Below are 27,366 nucleotides of genomic sequence, written 5' to 3' on the forward strand. Positions count from 1 at the left end.
TGGCGTTTGTATTAAACGCTGAAATCAAAATATAATTTAATTCATATTCTTATAATCTGTTATAATTGGTGTTTTTTTATATTTCATTATAATATATTTATAATAACTTATTAAATAAAATACTTATACAGTCTATATTAGTAATATTTTTCATAATATATAGATTACACTTATGATCCCAGACTATCATTGTGAACCATTCATGTTATAAGATGAAAATAAATAAAGAGTTTCAATAAAGATGCACATAACAGTTATCATTTTTCTAAGCAGCTTGAACATTACTACTTACTTCTAATTAGTAATTTTAATGGTGCGTATCATTGAAATAAAAGACAAAAGGAATTAATTTCTATAGCAATTACAACAGTTAGCAATTCTTTACAAATTCATCAATATATTTATTGTGTTGTATTAATTTGACGTTGTCAATAATAACTGTAAAAATATCAAGTCATTTTAATCAATAAATTATTGTTTTATTTATAATATTAAAATATTGTGTATTTATGATAAAAACAAATTTTATTACTTTCTAGGAATTGCATAATATTGCTAACTATTTCAGTGACAAATGTACCTTAATAAGTAATTAGTAACCATTTTATAACTCCATGCTAAGTCGTGCATTTAGAAAAATCTTTATGAACCTTCTATAAAAATATGTGTATGCAGTGCAAGATTAAGCAAGCGTGAGGCCTGTAGCAAATTATTTTGATAGGGCCCTTGATCTAATTTGATCTGATGAAAGGAAATCTCTCTCATAAAATAATAATATTTATATTTTTTATTTATAGTTGGCCTCTGGGGGTTCGCTTTTGCGCGGGGCCCGTAGCAATTGCTAATCTTGATACGTGATTAATACAGCACTGCATGTAGGTGTAATATTATATGTGTTAAATCATTTTTACTGGTGGTAGGGCTTTGTGCAAGCTCCTTTGGGTAGGTACCACCCACACATCAGATATTCTACCGCAAAACAGCAGTACTTGGTATTGTTGTGTTCCGGTTTGAAGGATTCCCAAGGTTGGTGGCGCATTGGCGATGTAAGCGATAGTTAACAATACCAATGTCTATAAGCTTTGGTGATCACTGGCCATCAGGTGGCCCATATGCTCATCAGCCTACAGATTCTATAAAAAAAAGCAATATAAAAAAAACATGAGTAGAACTACTAATTAATTATAATACAATTATAGGTTATTATTTTCAAATATTATAAATTATGATGTATATATATATTTGAACACTACTAACATTTGATAATAATAACATAATTTTTAATAATGCAACCATATGAAGCTTTAATACCTCAGCGATTTGTAACATTTCAAAACACCTTTTATTATATTATATACACGTTATAATTTGTTTAAAAATATGTTTATTTATCTACTATTTACAGGTATTACAGCTATACATCTAGATAGAAATTATTGTTTTTTTGAATACATAGATCATATAACATTTGATTTATTATATCATACATTTTGATGTTATCAAACCATCTAGATGTATAACTTCTACATTACTTTTAGCTAATATTAAAAACTCACCTCCTTAGACGGATGGTGACGAGATTGTGGGATAGAACCATCTGGATTCGTGGATCTTCAAAGGCCGTTCAAGTCATCGTTTAGTCACCATCAGTTATGTCAGAAAAGTCAGTTTCTCTCCAAGTCGATATTACAAAAGATTTTCTCGTCATTAATAAGATAAATAATTTAGTAGAATGTAGAATTTAGAAAAGGATTTCTTCAATGGTTTGATATAATAAGGTACCATTTTAAAATCTAGTAGCATATATAATAAAATATATTAATTACCAAGTAATATTTATGTTATTTTATATTTTTAGGTTAACATATTTTGAACTTCTCCAAAATTAAATTCTACGTTTATCCTTTTTATATTTTAGATGACTTGTATTTATTTTTAAGTACCAATATGTCTTATTATACATATGTGTTCACTTTTCAATTATTATTATATACAAATAAAACAAATTGTTTATTTTTAATTACATTTTTATTATTTTAACATTTTAAGTCGTAATTTGCAATTTACAAATGAAGCAGGTCGAGTATTATAAAAGGTAGTATTTATATTAGGGTTTTTATTCTAAGATTTTATGAGTTATTCTTAGGCTGTGATTAGATAATATTCACCTAAAAATAATAATTTTTTGACAATACAACTCAATATATGGTAACAAGTCAAAACATTTTTGGTGATCTTATTCTTAATAAACCTCTTTACATGAATCCCTATCTACAATGTCAAAAGAGTATTTGTAACCTAATGCTAAATGCTAAAACTATAAGGCACTATTCATAGTTAACTTACTATGATACAAAGTAAATAAATAACTAAATCATTACTTTACAGACCTAACCAGTTGTTCGGTTTTCAAGAGACATCGTCGACAGAACTCTGCTTTGAATCTCTAAGTGTTGAGGGTGTTGTTAATTTTACAACGTATGTTGGTGAGGCATTGTAGTTAACATGATCACTGATCTTACCCACTATACTTTCTAAGCTTTGCGTTTCTGTTTGTGATACAATATTAGAATTTGCTAAATATTTATCCATGTCGGAAATCATAGAGTTTTCTAATGCATTGTCTCCTTGTGAACTTACAAGTTGGTCTATAGATGGCAATGTAGATGGCAATATTTTAACATCTTCATAATATATAGCTTCTCGTTTTCTTACAGTCTGTGTGTCGTCTGAAATGACAGTTGACAGTACTGTACTGAACTCTCCAGGATGTTTACCAGATACGTATAATGTAACTACACTAGTGTGTTTTGGCGGAGCCGGCTTCTGAGCCCGCGGTTTACTCTTCCTACGTGTGGGTCGTGGTGACGGTGGTGGAATATCTTCACCACTATCTTGAACGTCTTCAGAAAAGTCTTCATTACTACTAAAGTCGGATAATATGTTAGGTTTTGGACTGTTACTATATATGTCATTGTTCAAATTATTGTTCGGTATCAGATTGTTCGGCAATAAATTAAGATCAGCTTGTGCTAATCCAAGTAATGGGTTTGTAGTCTGTAAAGACAGTGCCTGTTGTTGTTGTTGTTGCTGTTGTTGCTGCTGGAGAAGTAGAGGTAGTAATAAAGAATTGTATTGAGGAGGAGGTGCCAAAACAGTTGGTGTAGTTACAACAGTATCAGTTATAAACTCCGTAGCAGTAATAACATTTGTAGTTGGATCTACAATTGTAGTCAATATCGGAGTGCCTCTAAAAGTAATTGTTAAAAATGTTTCCCTTGCATCAGTAACTGTTGTTACATAGGTAGTTGATCTAGTTTTGTACTCTGTTACAGGTGTTTGTACTACTGGTTGTTGCGGTAACAGTCCCTGCCCTTGCAATGCAAGAAGAGGATTTATCGCAGGTTGCTGATTACCTAATAAAAGTTGAGATAACAATAAATTAGCTAATGGCACATTAGCGTTAATTTCAGGTGCAATAGTTTGTACCACGGGTTCAACGTTATAAACAGTACTAGGTAAAATGTGCGAGTACGATGTTTTGCGACCCCTAATAGTTGTAGGTGTAAAAATTACTGTAGTTGTAGGAGTTTCATGTAACACGAATTTCGTTATTTTGGTTGCACCATTTTCAGCTAATTCTGTTGATTCTAAAGCAAGTACTAATTGTTGATTACCAATGGGACCAATTGTCGTTGCCACCTGATTGAGTAATAATGTCTCAATACTTGGTTTTGCAGATAAAACGTTTTTGTACTCAGTAATCTTTCCATTAACTATAGGTATTGTTACCTCAAATGGAATCTGGTGTGTTATAGTAATTTTACCGTCATTTAAAATATTATCATATTTATTGTATCTTTCGCCACTTAAGTTTTCAAAAGAATTTCTTTGTCTGCTTGATGCTCTACTGGTCGTTGTACGCGACCGAGATCGACTTGTGGTACGTGAGGGACTAGATCTTGAAGACTGGGTGGATTTTCCGTTAGATAAGCGAGGAGCTTTTGGTCTAGATGAAAGAGTTGTAGTTCTTGACGAAGGTCTCGATTTAGCTCCTCGTCTGTAAGGTGCTGACGTGGTTGTCGATCTACTTTCACCCCTAACAATAAATGGTTGCCTTTGAGAAACCTTAGGTGCAGAAGCGGTAGTAGTTCGGCCGTTTGGACGAGAGTTATAGCGCCCCGTTTTTTGTTTTTGTGTAGACGGCGCTGGTGGTTCTGTCTCCGGTTCTGGGTCAGGTTTTCGAGTACTACCTGGTTTTATTCCAGGCCTTCTGAAATTAGTATATTTTCTATTTCCATAGTCTACTTGACGCTTAAAACGTCGCTTAAACGCAAAAGGTCTTATTTGAACTGCATTTGAATTTTTTCTCGGTGGTAAAGGCGATACGACTTGTTGTTCCTTTCTATCTGAAGATTCATAATCATTGTCTTCTTCGAATTCTTCTTCATCTAAAAGCTCTTCATTTTCATTATACTTTTCTTCATTTTCCATTATTTCTTCTTCAGGTTCTGGTTCTGGTTGCTTGAAAAGATTTCTTTTAGGTAATAAAGAATTAGGTCTCTGTCTGCGTAATGCAAGTAAAGGATTGAAAGTTGAGCGAGTAGTTGTCCGTCTGGTTGTCGTAGTACGTGCTCTCGTGGTTAAGCTACGTCTAGACGAAGGCGTCGTAGATCTTGGTGTTATAGCCGTGCCAGGTTGCCTGGCTACAGGTGGTCTTCTAAATCTTAGTAAAGGATTGTTAGTGGTTTGCCTTTGAGATATATCCGAAAATTCATCAAGGGATTCAGTGACACTCTCTTCCTGTTGAGTTGCAAAAGTTTCTGACTCATTTTGTTCACTTGGTGGATAGTTTATAGAAGCAGATTGTCTACCACCTCGTAACCTTGATGAAGCAGTAGGTCGAATTCTTGGAATTGCTGATCTGCTTGCGTAGTCCAAACTGTTACTTCTTAAAGAACTAGATCTAAAACCAGTTCTTCTGGATGTTGGTGCAATGTTGCCTCTAGGGAAACCTCCAGGTCGTGAAGCTGGAATATTGGCCGATAAATTTATGTTGGCACTAGTGCGACCAGCAAACCTTCTTCCTGAACTCGATGATCCAGGTAATGCAGCAGGTTGTTTTCTATTACCACTGTAACTACCCGTCGGCCTAACTGATTTTAGCGTTGGAGTAGCAGTAATAGTTGGTGTAAAATCTGCTCGGGTAATAGTTGTTGCACTATTTGGAATAGGTAAGCGTTTAGGGCTAAACGTGGGTCTATTTCTTGAAGCAAACGGAATTATAACAGGAGTAAATGACGGTTTTTTCGTCGTAAAAGTAAGACGACCTCTCTTTTTCGAGTTTGATTCATCTTCTTCGTCTTCTATTTCAGGTAGAGGTTCCGTTGTTGTCTCAGCATCAGCAACTGAACTTTCTATTAATTCTGGTGTAGATGTAATTATTGATCCTTCCGTAGTTGTTGTGGTAGACGTAGATGTGGTATCTTCACTCAGAGTTTTATTGTCATTTGTTATAATTGTTGAATCACCAGATATTACCGCCACTTGTGAAAAAATAATCTTTTTCTCATTATTTTGACTAGGAGTACTATTTTCAACTGGTTTAACTTCAGCAAATAAGTTGTCGATATATGTTCCTTGTAATATAGAAGGCGATACACCGGAAGGATTTGGTTGTTTTGTAACTTGTATTTCTTCCTTTAATTTTGTAGGAGTAATACGTGGTTTATCATCTTGAATCAAATTTTTATCTACTGCACCACTTGGAACCTTTCTTCCTAACTGATTATCTTCAATTGATTTTGTGTTATCGACGATATTTGTTACAGTTTCTAAGCTGCTACTTATTTGAGATGTATTACCTGCATAGAATGTTGTGAAGTAAGTGTAGGTTGTATAAAATGTAGCTTTGCCATCGTCTTGGTCTAAGTTTTCCTCAACTAAAGAAGGTTTTATTGCCACTTCTATATCTTTCGGTGGTAAAACACTTACTATATCTATGGGCGTAGTATCAATAGGACTTATAGTTGGTATAGATTGAACCGATGGCGTGACAATATTTGACACGATCTCCTCGCGACTAGTTATTGTTGTAGATTTATCTTTGTAAAGCGTAGTCCAGTATGTAAATGTTGTATAGTATGTAATTGGTAAATTGTTATCCTCTTCGGGCTCCGTTTTAGGAGTGATCGTTTCAGTTACTACATTTGTTATTGTTTCTAAGCGACTCTTTACTTTACTAGAGTCTTTTCCTATATACATAGTGGTGAAATATGTAAATGTAGTATAGCTTGTTTGTAATAAAAGTGTCGGTGAAGGCAAAATTTCATCAATGTTACTTTCAGAACTTATCTGATCATCAAGTACATTATTATTGTCCAAATACTTTGTCTCCCCTTTTGAGAAGGATGACTTAATATCTGTTACGTATGAGTTTTCTGATACAAGAGGATTTGATTCAACGCTAAATAACATATCCACTTCAATAGGCGTCGGTTGTGGTAAAGTTTCATTTTGTTTATTATCTTCTAATTGATTTTGATCCGTTGATATGCTACTCTCTACAGACGAATTATCATCTAAGCTTTGTTGAGTCATTCCCTTGACCTGTTTACAATTTCTAAAGTCGAATTGAGCTCTTGTATTTTCGACGGTTAATGCTTCAGTTTTTGAGGGTATTAGTCCATCAGGACCAACATAATTTGTGTATACTTCATTTCTACTGCAAACGTTGGCGTCGGATCCGACGTATATCGTCGTAAAGAATGTATACGTCGTATAATATGTTTTAACAGAATCTGGTTTAATACTAGCCACTAAATCATCATCCAACGTTGGAGTGGGTGTTTGAGAACTATAAGATTTATTTATTTCAACAGACTCAATCACATCTTTATTTTTGACGAGATCAATAATGCTATTGATTGCAAGTGTCTCGGTTGGTCTACCTATACCAACACTTGTCGGTGCAATATCGTCATTATCGAAAGCGCCTATTAATGATGGATCAAGTTTTGATAAATCAATAGTAGACGTGATTATATTAGTAACGACAGACTTGTGACTTGCAATACTTGAAGTTTGGTCTCCAAAGAAGGTAGTAAAGTAAGTGTAAGTTGTATAAAGAGTTTTATATATGAGATCAATTTCGTTTTCAGAATTATTTATATCATCTTCATCTGTTGTTGGACTGTGTTCAGTACTGACTGATACCTCAATATGGCTCTGACTAGTTGAAGGACGCTCTGTGGTAGTAGTCAGTGTAGACTCTTTTTGTAAGTTAGTATCCTCCAAACCTTCGGGTTCATTATCTTTAGATAAAGTTGTTTGTTCCTGTTGTGAAACAGTCATTGCTACTTCCTTTTCCATTGGTGTAGTTTTAGGTGGACTTTCAGTATTTATTTCAAATTCGACTGAAGTGTTTGTTTCTATTTTAGACACCACTTCTGGTGATTCAATATTGCTTTGTTCAGTGCTCTGAAGTTCGATTGGTATAACAGACGTCGGTTCGATATTAAGGTTTGTTTTACACACATAATTAGTTATATATCCTAAGTTACTTTCGACGACAACGTCTGATTTTATAGAAGTAGTAGTTCCAGTACTCTCTAAGGGTATAAAATAAGTCGTTAAGTATGTTAGTGTTTTATATGCTGTCGTCATAGTAGATTGGGTTTCAAGGCCATTAGTGCAAAATATTTCTTCATGTTTATTGTATTTATTTTCTGTCGTGGTTTCGATCTCATAAGATTCATCACTATGACCACTTTCAGTAGTAGTAACTGTTTCAGAATCCATTTCCTGCGTGCTTTCATTATCATCTTGCTCTTCTTCTTCCTCTTCTTCTTCTTCAATTTTTTCAGTAACTTCAGCGGCAGTATTGTCACTTTCTTCTTCAGAGTTTGTAAATGATTCGCTTTCATTATGTTCTGTTACTGCAGATTCTGTTGATTCGTCGATAACTGTTGCAGATGGCATTAACATAGTTAAGGGGTCCGTTGCTTGAGAGCTGTAATCGTTTATAGGTATAATTTCTAAATTTTCAGTATTTCTTGTACTCTCTGTTGTAGTATAAACAGGCTCTGATGGCTGCAAAACATCTAAGTTAAGGTCAAAGCCATTATTGTATTGGACACTTACTGTGTCTGGAATTTTATCATCGATTTCATACAAATCTTTTTTTAAGCTTTCTTCGTCATTCAATGCTTTTTCTGAACTACTTTCTTCGCCATTTTGTATTTTAGTAACAAAATTAACTTCATGCGCTTTATATGTAGATGTCGCTACAGGAATTTCAGCTGTCAAAAAGGTTATTTTAGTAGCTAACTTATCAACTGGCTTAGCTGATGGAAAAACGTTTACCTCGTCTGGATTAGGTGGGCGAATCGTTTCGGTATTTGGTGTAAATATGATAACAGTATCACCAACTACAGTTGTAAAATCAGCAAAACCGGCATATGTGAATGTCTTTTTCGGTCGAGGTTCACTCTTTTGTCCGAACAATTTTTTAGGTGATTTAGTTTGAGGTAATAACTGGGGTGGTGAACGACGTGATTCAACGTTATCAATATAATAAAATATTGGTGAAAATTCGTTCTTAATAGTAAACGTTGGCAAATCGTAATTAGGTTTCACCTTAACAATATCTGATTCATTTATAGTATCTTCATCATTCTTCGGTTCTTCTTTAATAGATTCAGAAGGTGATTCATACGCTTTACTTTGTCGATGTAATATATTTACATTTTCTAATATATGTGGGTTAAGCAATTCAATTTTTTTCTCACTTTCGATGGTTGGTCCATCAAGATAGTTATACACTTCAAACTTGGGTTCGTTATTGTAAGGTTGGACTTTGCGCGCCGTTGGTTCATCGAAAATTTGGTTATCAGCCTGATTTTCTGGAGAACTAGGGAGATTCCAGTATTTAAATGTATCTTGAGTAGGTTTACTTGCATACACGATTTCCATTCTACTACTGGGTGCAAGATAGTCGGTATTTTTAAGTACAAATTTATCTGGATCTATAATACCCAAATCTTGTTTGACATTCCACTGACCATCAAAATCTGAATGTACACGAGTTGGATTAACGATGAATGCCTCTTCAACGTTGGAAGGTTTATTGTAAAGGACAAGTGACGACTTTGTAAGAAGTTGAGCATAAATTCGTCCATTGTCTAAGGTGGTGCCTAGGATTTGAGTAGCGAACTCAGTTGTGACACCATCCTGAATGAAAGTCCTTGCGGTTGAAGTTAATAGGCCGATTACAGGTTTAACGCTGTGGTATCGTCCTACCTTCGTGTTATAATCGTTTCGTTTTTGATCGTTAACGAGCAGCACAGTCAGGTCTAATGTCGTAAATCAGTTGTCATTCCGTCAAGTCGTGGATAGGATATCGTGGAGGTGCGTTATATTTTACAAGGTCCATTTGAGTTCGGAGTTGACCACGACCCGGGGATTAGATTTGAAAGAGAAAGAAAAACATACAATTAATTACGCAATACAGATAGAATAGAATACTTAGATGCTAAAAGAGGCAGACGTATAATTGCATATATGTTAGCACTAAATTTTGTACAACTTTAATGTCAATGCCCAAATATGTTGATTTGTATTTCTTTTATACATATTTTATATGAAATTATAAATATTCTCTACGAAAAAGAAATCAAAGCAACAAGTCTAACCGACAGTGACAATTTACTAATAAATAATCTACTAAAACAACAACGGAAATGTTAAAAGTTTAAAGATAGAATATATTCGAAAGTATTAGAGTTTTTTTAGTGAAATTAAAATGAGATACATAAAATACTAATATAAAAGAAGGATATAAGTAAATATAAGAAAGTTTAGACTTAACTGCAAGCATATATTTTTTTACAATAGAAAATTGTTATGGGGATCGCTCTTTGATTACTCACCCCTGTTATCCAGGACCCCCTCTCTTTTTATTCTCGACGCGTCGATAGATTCATTATCATTTATATCTGCAACATAAGAAAAAATTTTGGTTATTTTGTCTAATTTACTTTGTATTTGTTACGAGCATTAAAATTACGTTTGTCGCATCAATAGTCTAAAACTGCGAAGCGCTTATTTAATAATGTTATATATGAAAACCTTCTCTGAAATGCAGTCCACAAGTTCATCTGTTATACGTTTTATTTATATTGGTTTAATAATATTTTTCAGATTCACATTAGAAAAAACGTTTCGTCTTTCTTGTAGATAAACAAACAACAACCAAGACACATATGTAATCCTTAAATATCTGACTCAAGAACAGTAAAAAATGAACTACATTGAATCATTATATCGATTTCTTTCATAATCAAATAACCCAGATGTTTTATAGAAAGTAGCGAACCAAGGTCATACGTAAGAATTATGAAATAACGCCTAGTGCTAACTAGTTATTCGCATTGACTTTGCACGAATACTTAATTAAAAATATATATATATTTTAATTAAAAATGTCCGGTAGTAATGGTCAATACAAACAACAGTCATATCACTACATATTATAAAACAAAGCCAAGCTGCATCTGTCTGTTTGAACGCGAGAAACTCAAAAACAAAGGAACGGATGTTCATAAAGTTTTCACCAACGGACGAGGTGATGCATGAGAAATATTTAGGTGTAAAATTCATTAATGTTTTGTGCTTTATTTGTATGCGTCGCGTAAACCAAAAGAAATATTTGTATTGTGAAATAAACGTTTTATTTATAGGGTATGTTCTGAGAACTGAGAGATTCTTGCTCGGGTTTGAACCCGTTTTCTTAAGTTAAAATTTATGTATTCTTGCCACTGGGCCAACTAGGCTCTGGTATTATAAAGTAATTACGAATTTCAAATATAAAAGTATGTTTGTCTTTTGCAAGACTTTTGCGGAAACATCCTTAAAACCAAGCGATCGTGAGAAAAAGGCCAGCGTTTTCACGTATTGTATTTGATTGTCTTCATTGTTTGAATAATTTGCGCAAGAATTTTTTTTCTCGTAAAGGGTTTTTATATCTTACAAAATTTTTATTTCGTAAATATTAGATAACTTGAAAATTGTAAGTGATTTAAGCAATTTTAAAAACTTTAACATAAGACATAACCAAGATATGGTTCAAATCAATAAATAATTTTTCTGAAAGTCAAATCGCAAAATATTATTTTAATTATATCCATATATTCAAATGATACAAGATTGATACTTACAAACCAGATAACTATTTTAGCAAATCGTGACCACTTAGAACGATAAGGAGAAATCAAAAGATATTTCTATTAAAAATATTTAACTTGCTAGTAAAAGCAATTGCAGCGTTTAAAATTCAAAGCATCTCAAAAACTGTAAATGTTATATTTATCGGCCTTGCTTATAAACGTCTTCTTCTTTCGTATGTCAAATCAATAATCACAGAAAGGGACAGATCTATGTTTCACTATTATATTTATATATATTTTCACCTTTGTTAAATTAACCGAAATAATTTCAGTTATCTGAAATCTATATTTTATATATCGAAGGTCAAGAAATGAAAATTTAGAAAAACTTTCGGATATAACCGTCGTATCAGATACGTGGTATTTGTGCCAAAGTGATATGTATGCGTGTTGCATCCGCTGACCCACTGCTTTACGGTCGTGTTCAAGTATCAAGATTACTGTGTTACACTATAAGAGGGCACTTTTTATAAACATGTTAGACGAGAAGAAATGCCTCTTAGTAACTCACTTCTGCTCAATGATAAAGGCAATAACAAGAATAATGTATTCATTTTTACAGAATAGAACAACTTTTTACCAACAGACCAGTAGAGATGACCCAGTGATCAGAGCACGTGAATCTCAACCGAAGATTGCGGGTTTCAAGCCAGGCAAGCACCACTTAGCTTTCATGTTCTTAATTTGTTTTTATACTTCATGTTTTGTTCGGCATAAAACATCGTGAAGAACCCCGTATGTCTAAGATGCTACAAATCAATAATACCTTCTAAAATAAACATAAATCAGACACATATCCAACCACGTCTCCACCAACCCACATTGGAGCAAGCTCCAAATCCAACTTAAAATAGGCTTTTTTAATACAGATATAATGTTTTCCAAATGAGAAAGATTTATCAACAATCATATATAATATACTTAAATAGTATAAATAAATATGAAGTTTGTATATTTCACCGTTTGGTGACAGCCCTATTAGAATCAATTTCACTGGCACACTCGTATAAGGCGTCCGGAAACCAGCTCGTCAAACGCATAGCAATCATGACCGACATATACTTATGTGTGTTGTACTGGTCTCATTGATGTACAGTTGAGTGAAAGATATGCTAATTGTGGGAAATTAAAACTTTAATAGTAACCTTAGTCCCCTGGGGTAGTATCGAGGTTACCACCATTTTAAATTAAAAATCTATTTGGAATTGTAAAATTCAAAATTTCGATTATGATGCTGGTTGGAAATGTAGTTAAATAAACATATACTGGAAACACGCCTCAGAACAGTTTAATTAAGAGAAAAAATAAAAATCGTTAGTCTGTTTTTTAAATATAGAAAAATTTAAATTTCTTATGTGGCTATTATCGAAATAGAAACTACCGCTGTTTTCATAATCAGCAGCAAGAAGAATAACAAATAAATAAAACTCAGCAGGTTTTTGCTTAAAATACCGATGAAACAAATAATTCCTTAAATATTTTTAGTATAAACTTTTAATAAATGTTTTATTTTGAAAAGGCAATTAATATTATCATACTAATATTAGAAAGAAATCAACTTGTTCGATTTATTTTGTTACATTATTACAGTTATTTTTAACTAAGTATATCGTACAGTAATTATGGAAAAAACTAATTAAAAATAATAAATCATCTTATTTACTGGTTACAAGGGCCTAACTTCGCTTAGAGGATGACAATTGCAATTCAATGCATGCATGAAAAGGCTGCTAGCATTCTTGCCACAATTCCACGCAGTCATGATTCGTACAGTAGCAATTTTTAATTATTTGCATATACCTAGGGCCTTTATATAAATAAATCGTTTATATGTGATATATATTATGTTTATTGGTTTGTTTCTCTATGTTGTGTCACGTGCTACGTATTAATAATAATAATAATAATAATAATAATAATAATAATAATAATGTCCTCCAAACCGATTTCGGCCACGGCGGCCAATCTCAAGAGAGATTAGCCAACTACGCAGGAGATATTATAGTGCACAAGTGTGTGCGCAAACACAGGTAGAGTGCACCTGTTCTCTATTCTGCCGTCTATTTCTATTATTGCCGTCTAGTTAGTTCTCTATTATTGCCGTCTTATCGGATTATGAGAGTTAGTCTCATAATCCGATGGGACGGCAATCCGACACGACCGGAAAGAGTTAAGGCGCATGACTAATGGCTTTACGTGCTTTCCGAGGCACGGGAGTGTACACACTTCCATCTTCCAGACTCCGGGCTGTTACTGAGAATTTTCAAACAGAAAACCCAATAACTTTTAAATAGATCTCCGGGTCGGCGGCCTTACATCAAACCACTAGACCAACGAGACAGTGTACGAGGCACAGTACGTATTAGAGTACATAGAAATAGACCACTCGTCATATATAAGGGCAGTGACAGACTGTAACAATTTCTCCACAAACACATACAAGGTATCAGGAACCACACCAAATGCATAGTAATGTGGACCATTAACGCTCCTTGCAACTTTCATTGAAGTACAGTTAACAAAATACGTTAGTGTGACAAAAATATCATTTATAAGATGTTCTGTATTTTATTGTTTCTCAAAAAACATCAAAACTTCTTTCAATAAATGTTGTTTGAGAGATCGCTTCAAGCGATAAGACTGCCTTTGCGCATTTGTTGTTTGATTTATTGTCTTATGTTACTTATATGCAATAAAATATTAAATAAATATCAAAATATATTTATTCAAATAAGCTCTTACAAAAACTTTTGAATCGTCAATTCACAAGATAATCATTCAATACCATTCGTTCATAATAATTTTAGTCATTTATGTCATGTAAATATTTGTATGATTACATTATCCATTACCAAAACTAGTTTGATACAATATCAAATACTAACAATAATTTATACAGTCAATGACCTAACTGACTCACTTTGCAGCTGCGTTATTAGGAAAAACTATGTACTTACATTTCACAGAATTCATTTTCTCTAATAATAAACATATTTTAAATATATTTTATTATGGCTACATTACAAAATTATAAAAAAAATTTATGACGGTTATTTTTATTTTTTTTCAAATTTAAATTTGAATAAATATTATACAATATTTTAAGCTTTATTAGATTACTTCATTAAAAATACATTGCAAGGAAATGTTCATAAAGTATTTTATTAAATATTGATATCAAATAATAAGCACGGATAATAAACATTTTGTCATTCTATTTTTAAAATATATTTAAATGACACTTAAAGAGTTTACATGCAAAGTAACAGTATTTAAAATATTGTTGACATTATTGTATCAACCGTTAGTCTTCCGTATGCATATTAGGCTTCTAATTACATTACTTATCACGCTAATTTAATCAGTATTTCCTGAGAAATAGATCATTTAATAACATCCACTTACCGTGTAATTATACTACAAAATTGACCGAATAATATTTCGCACGGTCTCGTTTTCATGTATTTGTAATTAAGACTATATTACTATGAAAATACGACTCATAGTTTTGTTAGAAAATGTTTATTTATTCCAAATTTAAATTAAGTATTCTAACGAAGGTGTATTTGTATCTGTGAAATTCGTTTATTTGTAAATCGAATGCGACTTTTACTAGAATGTAGTCTGAAATATGCAAACTAACAACCAAAAGCAGTAATTTAATGAAAGAGATAGAGCTAGACTACTATTTTAAGAAAACTAATAATATTGTCTAATCTAAAACTAAATAAGCTACGAACGACGCGGTACATGTTACATTCCAATAGTATCATTTAATAAGATCAAGTTGTTTTTCATGCGTCCATTGTTGTTTTTTTAAAAATCGAATTTCACTTTTTCGACTTGAATGAGAGTGAATGGGCTCTTTAAAGCGAATGTTTATTGTTGAAGTATGCTTTATTTAATTCTGTAACATTTTTTTGGAACTGTTTAGCAATTCGCTATAAAATACACGGGAAAGTAATGAATTTCAATACTTGCAATATTTAGCTTTTTACTTATGATATAATATATATAAATATAATTTATATTTTGAAATAAGAACACTTTTCATTTCAATAATTTAGTCATCTACAACAGATAAGCACTGGAAAAAATAATCTTTTAAATATTACCCACTAAAATAAACATAGAATTTTAATGTGTGTCAAACTTTACAGCTTAGTGTCGTAAAAATGACAAGGACAGTCTATAGAATATCCACGAGTGTGATAGAGATAAATTACTATGTCAGTGGGTGAGTCAATGCACTTTTGCAGTTGCAAATTGCGTTACTACCAACCTCTGTGATATGTAATATATTTTAAACCTTAATGCTTGTCTATAGAGTTCATGGCTGCTATATTATTATAAGAGGCATTTTTTGAAGAAAGTAAATTTAATTTCAACCTTATATTAATAGCGTAGATTTCAAAATTGTCTGATTTGTACATGTGCTTAAGACGATAGAAGTTTGAAAATATATTGTTGCATCGGTTGCAATAATTGCTTTTAACGAATCGTTAATTGTTGGTCAAACAATTTCGTATCGTCATGGTTTTTAAGTTTATATTTCAAAAACGTTAGTCAAATAGGTTTGTTTGCAACATTGATTTTGAAAATGTTAGGTTTCGTTTATCTATAAGGTTTAAGGCGACTCGTTTAAGAATACTGACTTTCCTTTGTTTTGTTTACGCACGTTGACAATTTAATTTATTATCATTATCTTCTAATGCAAATATTGCCATCCGCTTTGTTCGTATTGATTAAATTTTCTTTAAAAAAATGTGACGTCACAACTTTTTAGAATTTCCACATATGCGGTAAATTGTTGCCATTTCGTTTCTTCCTTTATAGGTGAATAAATGAAATATAAATGCTTAATACTTCTACTTATTAGTCATAGGTAGTTTATATTCAGTATGTTATCATACACTTATTTAAAATATGTGTGTTGTAAATTTATCTGCTTAAATTTAAATCTAGAATACTTGCACTGGCTCACTATTAAGCCTAAACACATATGGATGTGTGATGAAGCGGAAATAGAATGATTTATGAGTTAATTGCACCATAACGAACATACATTCATACATCCTTTAAATAATAATAGTGAGATCAACAAATTTTCTTTATATAACAATTATTTACATTAATTTATATACAAATCAAAATGTATAAATATAGCGGAAAGAATGTTTGCAAAAGTTTTAGCAGCGATCAATGAACCAGAATTCCTGTCACCGAAGGAGGTAAAAAGAGGTTTTATATAATTATGAAATGTTTTTGCACTATGGCAAGCAGATACATGAAACATTAAATACTTATAGGACTTTGTGCAAGCCCACCTGTGATGGTACTACCCACTCATGGCACATACTATCGCTACGCAGTACTTAATATTGTTGTCTGGTATGATGGGTGAGTGTGACAGTGTAACTACAGGCACAAAGGACATGTATTAGTTTTTTTTTTTTATATAGAATAGGAAGGCGGACGAGCATATGGGCCACCTGATGGTAAGTGGTCACCAAACGCCCTTAGACATTGGCATTGTAAGAAATGTTAACCATCGCTTACATCACCAATGCGCCACCAACCTTGGGAACTAAGATGTTATGTCCCTTGTGCCTGTAATTACACTGGCTCACCCACCCTTCAAACCGGAACACAACTATACCAAGTACTGCTGTTTTGCGGTAGAATATCTGATGAGTGGGTGCTACCTACCCAGACGAGCTTGTTTGATTTTTGATTTGACGAGTTTCCAAAGTTGGGGCTGCAATGACGATATAAGGGATGGTTAACAATTCTTAAAGTACCAATGTCTATGCCTCTAATAGATGTCCTATTTGTCAGCCAGCCTACCAATTTTAAATAAATTAGATTAATAAAATTGAATGAGTTTCCGAACGTCTATTTTGTAAAAAAAAAATGTCTCACGGGGAATATCAAAGACAACTTAAACATTTCGAATCGCTCCAATCTTTATAATGAGCATTAAGAAATAGTGTTGTAAACTTTGGTAACGACAATTGTCTTGCACATCACTATGTTATTTATTTCATTGCGAGATTTCATTTCGCAAAACTTCATATACACATGGTGTTATTATTTTATGTGTTTCCGTTTAATATATATGTAAAAGTAACAGCCTGTATATATCCTACAGCTGGGCCAAAACTTCCTCTCGTTTTTCAGGAGAAGATAAGGTAAGCTATGCAGCAATACTTGTATTGTTGCGTTGCGGTTTGAAGGATGAGTGAGCCAGTGTAACTACAGGCACAAGGGACATAACATCTCAGTTTGGCGACGTAAGGAATGATTATTATACCTTACATCGCCAACGTCTATGGGCGGTGGTGACCACTTACCATCATGTGTCCCATTTGCTCGTCCGCCTGCCTATAACATAAAAAAAAGTTCGGACTTCAACGCGCTGCTCCAATGCGGATTTGAATACGTGGTAGATTGACATCCGCCACAGGCTACCTCTCGATATTTTCCTTTACCGCCGACATGAATAAAAAAACACGAATTAAATACATGAAAAATCAATGGTGCAATAAAACGTTAAGTTTCACGTTTTCAAACAACTAGACGATAAGGGCTCTCGAAAGATAGCAAATGTGTATAATTTTTTTTTTAAATAAAACAAAAAAACGTACTTACCTAACTCTTAAAGCATTACATATAAAATGCTTTAAGAGTGAGGTTATTTATACGGCTCTTCAAAAATAAAGACAGATTTCAACAACACGCAATATTGTGTATACATATATATGTTAGTAGCGTGGAAACATCCAGATTCAGCACAACTTCTATATATATAACTTATTCTTTATAAGCGAAGAATTGATAATTAAATATTCCTATATGTATTACCATAATAAAATGAAGTTTAAAGCTACGTATCAATCGCTAATTAATTAACAGTAACAGTACAGTAACAGCCTGTAAATGTCCCACTGCTGGGCTAAGGCCTCCTCTCCCTTTTTTGAGGAGAAGGTTTGGAGCTTATTCCACCACGCTGCTCCAGTGCGGGTTGGTAGAATACACATGTGGCAGAATTTCGATGAAATTAGACACATGCAGGTTTCCTTACGATGTTTTCCTTCACCGAAAAGCACGAGATGAATTATAAACAGAAATTAAGCACATGTAAATTCAGAGGTGCTCGCCCGGGTTTGAACCCACGTTCATCGGTTAAGATTCACGCGTTCTTACCACTGGGCCATCTCGACTTTAATTAATTAAAAATCAGTAACCGATAATAAATTCATTCGCAATGTTACTAAAGCTTCGTTATAATATGTGTGTGTTTATCAGCTGACTATTTCAAAATGGGTCCATGTTGTGCAAGCCGATCCGGTATGTACCGGTTCTGATAGGCTTTCTAGCGATTGTAGGTCTTGAACGACCTTGTCTGAGCTGATAAATATACTTGTGGAATACATGTCAATAACTTTATATAATAAAACAATAAACGTCTACATATAGGCAAGAGCTTTATTGTATAAATTATATTATGATTTTGTATTTTTCCAATTTTTAAGGTGATAATAATGGTTTAGATCTTATTCCACGCTTCAAATGGCGGCTGGTATGAGACGAATTATAAACACAAGTTAAACAATAGAAATATCAAACACGACTTGTTCAAAAATGAATAGACATATTGGTATTTTTTTTAATCAAGAAAAATCTTGATAGCTGTAGGTATAAACACAGACAGCCTTAACACAATGTAATTCCTAGTGGTCGGAAGTGTTTGATCGCTACTATTGTTACAATATTACATAACTTAGCTCAAGCCACAAGTTCCTCACGTTCACTGGTATTTAAATCCCTTGACCTATTGTGTATAAGGATCCATATGCTTAGTGGATAGGAAGACTTTCGAAATACTGTGCTTAATTACTAAAGTTCTGAAATTTGTGTTATATTTGTATTGTATGATTGCAAAACTTTCACAAAAAAAACGTTTACTAGGCAGAATGTTATCAATGACGTCATATTGCTAATACCATGACCATCGATAATATGTCCCTTGTACCTTTAATCACACTGGGTCACTCACCTTTCATACCGTCCGATATCGATATTTGACGGAGCTACACAACCAACAAGGAACAATTCAATAGTAAACATAAACAAAACTAATGGTAACGCATTACTTCTGTTTCCAAAGCTGGTTAAAAAACACAACACCGGTTACAATGGTTAGTGTAACGTGGAGCATTATCCTTGTCAATAATTATATTTTCAATACTATCTTAAGGCAAATCTGAGGAACTCAAATGTACTGGTTTGCATACAACAAGCTATTCTTTTCATCTTTCTTATGTGTAAATTAAACTAGTAATATTATCTATGTTTTAAAAATATGGTTAAAAACAAACATTATAAAAGATGAATGATATTGGGCATAAGTCCAATTTATAAAAAAAAAAGTGATTGATTATGCCGCCATTAATTAAACAATAAAAAGATAACATTACAAATTCATAATTCAAATGACTAATTTTCTTGAGCCCAGAAAGCAACAGTGAAAGTCTTTAGTTAATTTAAAAATGGAATTCCATATTCGGTCAAGTCATGTTCACACGCCTAATGTGATAATTCGCCCATGTGTTCACGGCATAACATGCGCGAAGTGCCTTTTGTTATAAAAATTTTGTCATACAAAATCATATCTACATATTTCCGTCTTAACTTTTTCCGTTTACTTGCAACCTTATTGCAAAAGACATAAGGCTATTTGATTAAACAAATCACCGTTTTAGCACGATTACGTACACATTACGCGCACGTACTTTCTATTATTGCTGGTTAACCCACAATTTGTACTAATAAATTGCTTAACATTTTTTACTATTATTAATATGTTTTTGGCTATATATTTTGGCTTATTATCTACGTAGGTATTTTTAAAAAGAAAACGAACTTATAAAAGAAAGTTCGATATTCGAATTCAAGTAACAGCCTCAAGGCGAGATCGAAATTCGAAATGAAGAAAAAAACGCATCAAAGTCAGAACTGGTGCATTGTTTCAACAAATTCATTCAATTGATTTTAAGCTCTATCTTAATTAGCTTAGAGTTTATTTTATTTGTCGTTTTTCAATAACAGGTGACTTGAATGTCAAGTACATGAAATCGATTATAGAATAATTTTTAGGACACTTTCCAATGGAGGTCGTTAGCATTGGTGAAAGATTATTAGCATTTTACGTTTGGAATTTGCAAGGAATACAAATGGCTACGATTATTATAGTATAACTGGTATCCATAAATCAATTTAATTATAACAAATTCTTAATAAGTCATATTAATAAAGTATTTTAAATATTTAATTTCATTTAAAAAGTGTAAGTACTGATTTTTGCTTAAGTTTTTTTTTTTCAATCAATCAATCAACAGCTAATCATTGTCCACTGTTGAACATAGGCCTCTCCCAAGGTGCGCCAAAGCTCCCGGTCCTCCGCCTTTTTTTTAGTTGTTAGAAATTTATGACACCATTAAAATTAATCGCATGTTTTATAAGAAGACAAACATAAATGGATTAAAAATGAACATTTAAAAAAAAAGTTTAATGACGTCAAAATGCGTGACATTCCATTGGCCACACCTGTATTGGCAGATACTCAAAGTTTCATTTTTTGTTACAAAGTTGTAATACAAATGTATAGATAAATTTTTAAATCAACAGTCCATTTTGTTTGCAATCACTTTAATATATTGTTTCTAATTTCATTTTCATTTAATTGCCAGCATTATTAAAATTTTAAACACACAAATTTAATTTATAAAACATTCACTGAAAACTTCTTTTCTCAAGTAATTTTTAAAATTTAATAAAATTATCAAGCACAATAGTCCATAAAACAATAAAAAAGCAAATAAAAAGTAAAATCTGCTTGTCCACAATAGAAGGTTCTTTATTTAAACAGACAACAGTTATTCTCAGGCCATCAAAACTGAAAGTGAACAACGTGCGAATGAGCAAAAAGTCGTTGACGCATTCAAATCGAGGTCGGGTGAAAAGCGAACAGGTTCTTAATTCAAATTTGGGCGCGACGTTTTCACCCGCCCGCGGCGTTGGCGTGCTTCCACAGATAATGTAATGATAAAGGTTTTTTATAGTGTCAATGAAATAGCCTTGACATTATTTTAATGATACATGGCCCTTTTTTAAATTAATGATAAAGAGTGTTTAAAATATGATTTTGGACAGGTATAGTTTTAATAATTTTACCTTTTACTGATAAAATATATAATTATACTTAATCAATCTTTTTGGAAAAATTATAATCGAAGTTATTGCGTATGTGAAAAATGGTCACAAGCCAAGTAATTGTTCAGTCACTCATTATCTCAAGGTCGAAATTGATTAGTGGCGACTTTAACAATTAATAAGGGGTCATTCACCCAGATAAACTGTTAAAGACAAAGAAGTAAAACTATTGGAATGCCATAAATTAGTCAGTTTCTGTTTTTTAATACAATTATTAAATTTATTAACAGCAAAAGTGATTTGAGTCTATCAAATACTCTTTATAAAAAATGTAAAAATAATATTATCTGTTTTTTTTTTATTATACTAAACGCCTTTCGAAATGTCAACTGCTACAGTTTCGCAACGAATGCTGTTTGGCAAATACAGGTAGCAATTTTATAACATTGAAAGTTGAAGAATAATATAATTAATATACGTATACATATACGTTCTGTTTGTACTTTATATAATTATTTAAAGAAAATCATTGATTTAAATAAACTTTGCTTGTTAAGATTCAAAGTGCGCAGCAACCTTTAAACTTTTAAGTTTAATTAAAATCTTCAATACAACTATTAACAAGTAATAATTAAGTAGTTGCTCAATAAATTATTAAACATCCGTGTAACGCGTGTCTTCAGTACGAAGATTAATGTCAAATTGTGTAATTGATTAAACTTTGCAAATAACATGAATATTCCCCAATGACCTTGAACCTTTAAAGTCAATGTTGCCAGAGTTTTGCTCTTAATGTGAAGAATAAAAAATTGCAAGTAAATATTTTTCGATAGATCTTACACGGTAAATCATTAGTATTATAGTATTTAATATACATAAGACTACTTTTGCTACATAAATTTAGGTTTCCAGCGCGCATTGGTGCTCCGAAATCATCCCAAGGAAGGAGGCTTTTGACCAGCAGTAGGACATTAACAGGATGTTACTTTACTTAATTTTGAAGCGCTGGTATAACTCTACTGTGTTTATTTTCAGGATAAAAAGTACTATATGGTAATATCGAGTATACAAGCCGAAAGCCGTTACTCTGTGACTCCATGAAAAAAGGGCAAATGACAGTGTTGATTAGTAATTATGTGAAAGATACAAGCAAGTCCAACGGCTAGCACAAGTTGTATAGACATACACACACAATTGTTATATACATTCGCTTGACCTCGAATCGGCCTTACTTTCTGCTCGGACTGTTCTCAATCGAGTTTCCTGCTCTACCGATTATTTAATATGTACCTACATAACCATATTTAATTTAATAAATTATATTAAAATCATAATCATAATTTCATATCATAAAAACAAGTTACTATTATTTCCAGACGCGGCGTCACCCATGTATTGAGACCATGTATTTACAATGATGGGAGAGTTTTTTTAATAACACCAGCTGATATGGCCCAGTGGTTAGGACACGAATCCTAACCGAACAGGTACACTCAATTTGTGTTTATAATTCACCTCGTACTCGGCGGTGATGGAAAACATTAAGAGGAAACTTGGTCTCCAATTCTACTATTACGGTTACGATACGTTACCGATTCTATTCCGATCGAACTTTAACCGAACGCAACTAGATCGTTGCTTTACTCGAAGAAATGATTAAAGGGCAACGATTACATCTCGATTCGATTGCGATAGTGATAATTTGCTAGTAGAATTGGTCCTTTATGTATCAGATGAAAATCTGCTACAGTTACTTACAAATGGCAATTAAAAAATATAAGATTTTAATATAGTCCTCTTCATTGATTTCGATGACGGCGACCCTAAAAATTAATTATTATTTCTAACATCAGCAGTAATGTGGCTTGCTTTACCAAATTTACTTTTAAAAACCCTACGACACGTGTAAAAGTACAGTTGGCACACAGAGTTGTATGTGTATGAGTAGGATGGCTTAGGTCGCTTTACTGGCGCTTTTCGTCTAGTGCGTGGAGGCGGTATTCCTCAAACGTTTTGATCTTTTTGTAGATGGTAGAGCGCCAAGATGACCTTTAAGAAGCGAGCTCCTCCCAACACTCTGACTCAATGTCACAAGCTTTTAGGTGTCTTTTAAACACGTCCTTGTATCGCAAATACTGTTCACTATGCTTCCGTTTGCCTTTAGCTAACTCAGAATAAAAGTCAGCTTTAGGCAAACGACGATCATCCATGCGCAGGACATGCGAATTGACGTTGCATTAGAAGAGCTTCCATGTCGTATATTCCAGAGCAACGCAGGACCTCTGAGTTAGGGACGCAATCCTGCCATTTGATTCGTAAAATTGAACTTAGGCACCTTAAGTGATATGTGTCAAGTTTTTTAATTTCTGAGTTTTTTGATCTCCAGTTTGAGATAATGGGATTTTAATACATTATATACAACAGTCTTATCCTTTTGATTTGGTTTGCATGTCATTCAACCACGATGTTAAAATGCGTTTTGTTAGAATTAATTCGAAGCGATAGAAAATGTTGCATTATATAATGTTTACCATTATTATAACTTTATATAATACACCCATTATATATTATAACAATGCTCATTTTAACTGTACCATGTTAACTATATTAAATTATTATTTTAATTAAAACTTACTATAAATTAATTTATTAAAATATGTTGATTATGTCATATCATAAACCTGAGATATTTCAAAATAGAATAAATAAAAATACTTATTACAACAGATAAACGAAAACTTTACCGACGAAAAACATTAATCCGAGTTAACGGTATGAAACGGTAACACAACGTAATACCGATTACGGTAAATACGTTTTAACGTAATAGATATTTTTGTTTCGATAACACGCGATATTTTATTAAGCAATATATTGAGGACTGTTATATAGCCTGTGAATGTCCAACTGGGCTAAGGGCTCCTCTCCTTTTTTTTGAGAAGGATTTGGAGCTTATTCCACCACGCTGCTCCAATCCAGGTTGGTGGATTACACATGTGGTAGAATTTCAGTGAAATTAGACACATGCAGCATGCATTTTTAATTAGACAAAATATTAGCGGGCCTTTGCCTCTATACTAGTGACACAAAGTTACGTGTAAAACTTATATAGACATATACTAATATTATAAAGAGGTAAAGTTTGTGAGGTTGTGGGGGGTAATCTCTGGATCTACTTTAATGATTTTGAAAATTATTCTACCACAAGAAAGCCACGTGATTTATGAGTGACATAGGCTATATACTAACCCGAAAAATTAAAAGACTTTTTCGTGGTACTGGGATTTGCAAAGTTAGTAAACGAACGAAAACGTTTCTTACGAACGCTGTTTTAACGAGGAGAGATATATAATTGAGTTCTAGAGAAAAGTTGTAAAACTTGAAACAAAAAAAGTCAGTGACAGCATATGTCGAACTTTTATATTTAAGTCACAAAAAGTAGTTTTTGATATTAAAAAAATAATTGAAATCGAAAAGTCATATTATCAACAATTATGAATTCTTATCAAAATAAGTAAACTTATCAAGTGCTTAAAACTAGAAAAGACTTTTCCCTTTTACTGCATATAATTTGGACCAATGGTTAAAGAGATAATACGACATAGGTATGAAAAAACCACCGTGTCGTAATCTATTGAGTGATATTTCTATTAGACGGTGTTTTCCATATACAACGCGTTAATTTTATTTAGAAATAAATTGCTTTATTACCAAGAAAATTTCATTTATATAATATTCGTTTTTTACAGTTTGTTTTTTGGTTGCATAGTTAAAGACATAATTTAAAATATCAAATACGTAAGACAATTCAATTAGTGTTCCGTCAATCGATCACAAGTAAAACCGCCCAACGAAGTGGGCACGGGTCAGCTAGTGTTTGTATAATTGTATATGAAAATTATCAAAGCCGAGATGGCCCTGTGGTAAGAACGCGTGAATCTTAACCGATGATCGTGGGTTCAAACCCGGGCAAGCACCACTGAATTTTCATGTGCTTAATTTGTGATTATAATTCATCTCGTGCTTTACGGTGAAGGAAAACATCGTGAGGAAACCTGCATGTGTCTAATTTCACTGAAGTTCTGCCGCATGTGAATTCTACCAACCCGCATTGGAGCAGCGTGGTGGAATAAACTCCAAACCTTCTCCTCAAAAAGAGGAGAGGAGGCCTTTAGCCCAGCAGTGGGACATTCACAAGCTGTTACGGTTACGGTACGGTATATGAAAATAATAGTAGCGAATAAATTTTTACTTGCAAAATAAAATGTTTTGAAATTACTTTGATTACTGTTTTCACAATCCTAATACCTAATTGTAACATTCTTTTTTATTATGAATAACATTTTAATTACAATTAAATTAACTTGAATTTTCAGATTATAATCTTGTAATTAAATCCGATAAAGAAAATGTAAATCTTTTTTAAATAAGCAGTTATTTTAACGCCGTTGAGCAGTACTTTGCGGTTTCAATAAAACGTGAACCAGCTTAGGGCACAAAGCGGATGTTTTTTTATTCAATTTTATAGGTAGACAGTCTAATGCCGCAAATGAGCCGCCTGATGGTAAGTGGTTACCACTGTTCATCGACATTCACGTTTTTCGGTAAAATCCACATTCCGAACCGGTAGCGCTTGACAATTCATAAGTACTCTCAAAAGTTTATTTGAATGAAAACAATTTGATTTCAAGAAATGTAAGTACTAACCATCCCTTACATTGGAATTAAAATGTTTTATCCATTGTGTCTGTTTTTACACTAGTTCACTCACCCTTCAAACCCTTCACAATAATACTAAGTATTATTAAGACTTGCAAAAGCCCTACCACCAAGTAATATCTTAAGTAATAAAATACAAATTGCTAAGAAAACGATTTCTTCAATACGACATTAGATAAAAGATACGCGTCAATTCATTAATTATGAAAAATATTAAATAAAGAAATATCGAGAATAATAAACAATATAAATATATAATGAATACTATTACTTATTGCCTTCAATCAAAACATCTGTATTTCATTTCATAGATTCATCACAGCATAGCTCAGATTATCAAAGCGCATTAAAAAAAATATGTCCCGTTCATTGCGCGTGCGCAGAAATGCCACCTGGCGAATGACGGCATGTCTATTACTCTTATATTACTGCAATCGACATTTTTTTCTTTTTTTTACTAACATACTCTTTACCGAGAGTTTTATTAGATACAGCCACTTAATATATTAATTTATATCGTTTTTTATTAAAAATCTATTTCCATATAACATCGTCTAGCAACCAGTCATGGATTTATATTATTTATTTCAAGTGTTGCCATTATATAACTATATCATCTAAAAATCATATTGTCAACAATATTACAACAACTATCAATTGAAACTGACCTATTAATAAATTGTGTAAATGACCTATTAATAATAAAGACGAAGGTTGTGGGTTCGATTCTCACCCAGGACAGACATTTGTGTGCATGAACATGTCTGTTTGTCCTGAGTCTGGGTGGTAATTATCTATATAAGTATGTATTTTCAGAAGAAAAGTAGTATATGTAGTATATCAGTTGTCTGGTTTCCATAGTACAAGCTCTGCTTAGTTTTGGATCAGATGGCCGTGTGTGAATAATGTCTCAAGATATCTTTAACTTATCTTTAATGTAAATAATAATTAAATTTTTGTTTTTATACAAATGAAAATATAATTGTGGAACTAAACAGCATTTTAAAATCACTGCGATTCGTATCAATATTAAATAAACGCAACCGTTGACGCGACCATCACACAATCATACTCTGTTATACTAATTGCGGTACATATATTAATCATTTAAAATATAATTCATATATCCTGTATGATAATCAACGGACACAAGTTACGGAATTTGTGATAAAAAATGCGGGTTTCTTTCATTTATATAAGTAAACAA

General features: G+C 32.6%; 1 protein-coding gene across 1 annotated transcript in view; it reads right to left on the minus strand.

Moving 5' to 3' along the window:
* Nucleotides 1–2,012: 2,012 nt before the first annotated feature.
* The window catches only part of LOC126777817 (mucin-5AC-like), an 83,042-nt gene continuing 57,688 nt past the window's right edge, over nt 2,013–27,366 (minus strand). Inside the window, exons 2-3 of the mRNA XM_050500990.1 lie at nt 9,930–9,995; nt 2,013–9,353 (exon numbers count right to left, since the gene is read on the minus strand). Coding sequence (XP_050356947.1) covers nt 2,410–9,353; nt 9,930–9,995 — 7,010 coding nt within the window. The 3' untranslated portion in view covers nt 2,013–2,409. The remainder of the gene's footprint in view (nt 9,354–9,929; nt 9,996–27,366) is intronic.

The sequence above is a fragment of the Nymphalis io genome, chromosome 24 (genome assembly GCF_905147045.1).
Source record: "Nymphalis io chromosome 24, ilAglIoxx1.1, whole genome shotgun sequence".
Lineage (NCBI taxonomy): Eukaryota > Metazoa > Arthropoda > Insecta > Lepidoptera > Nymphalidae > Nymphalis > Nymphalis io.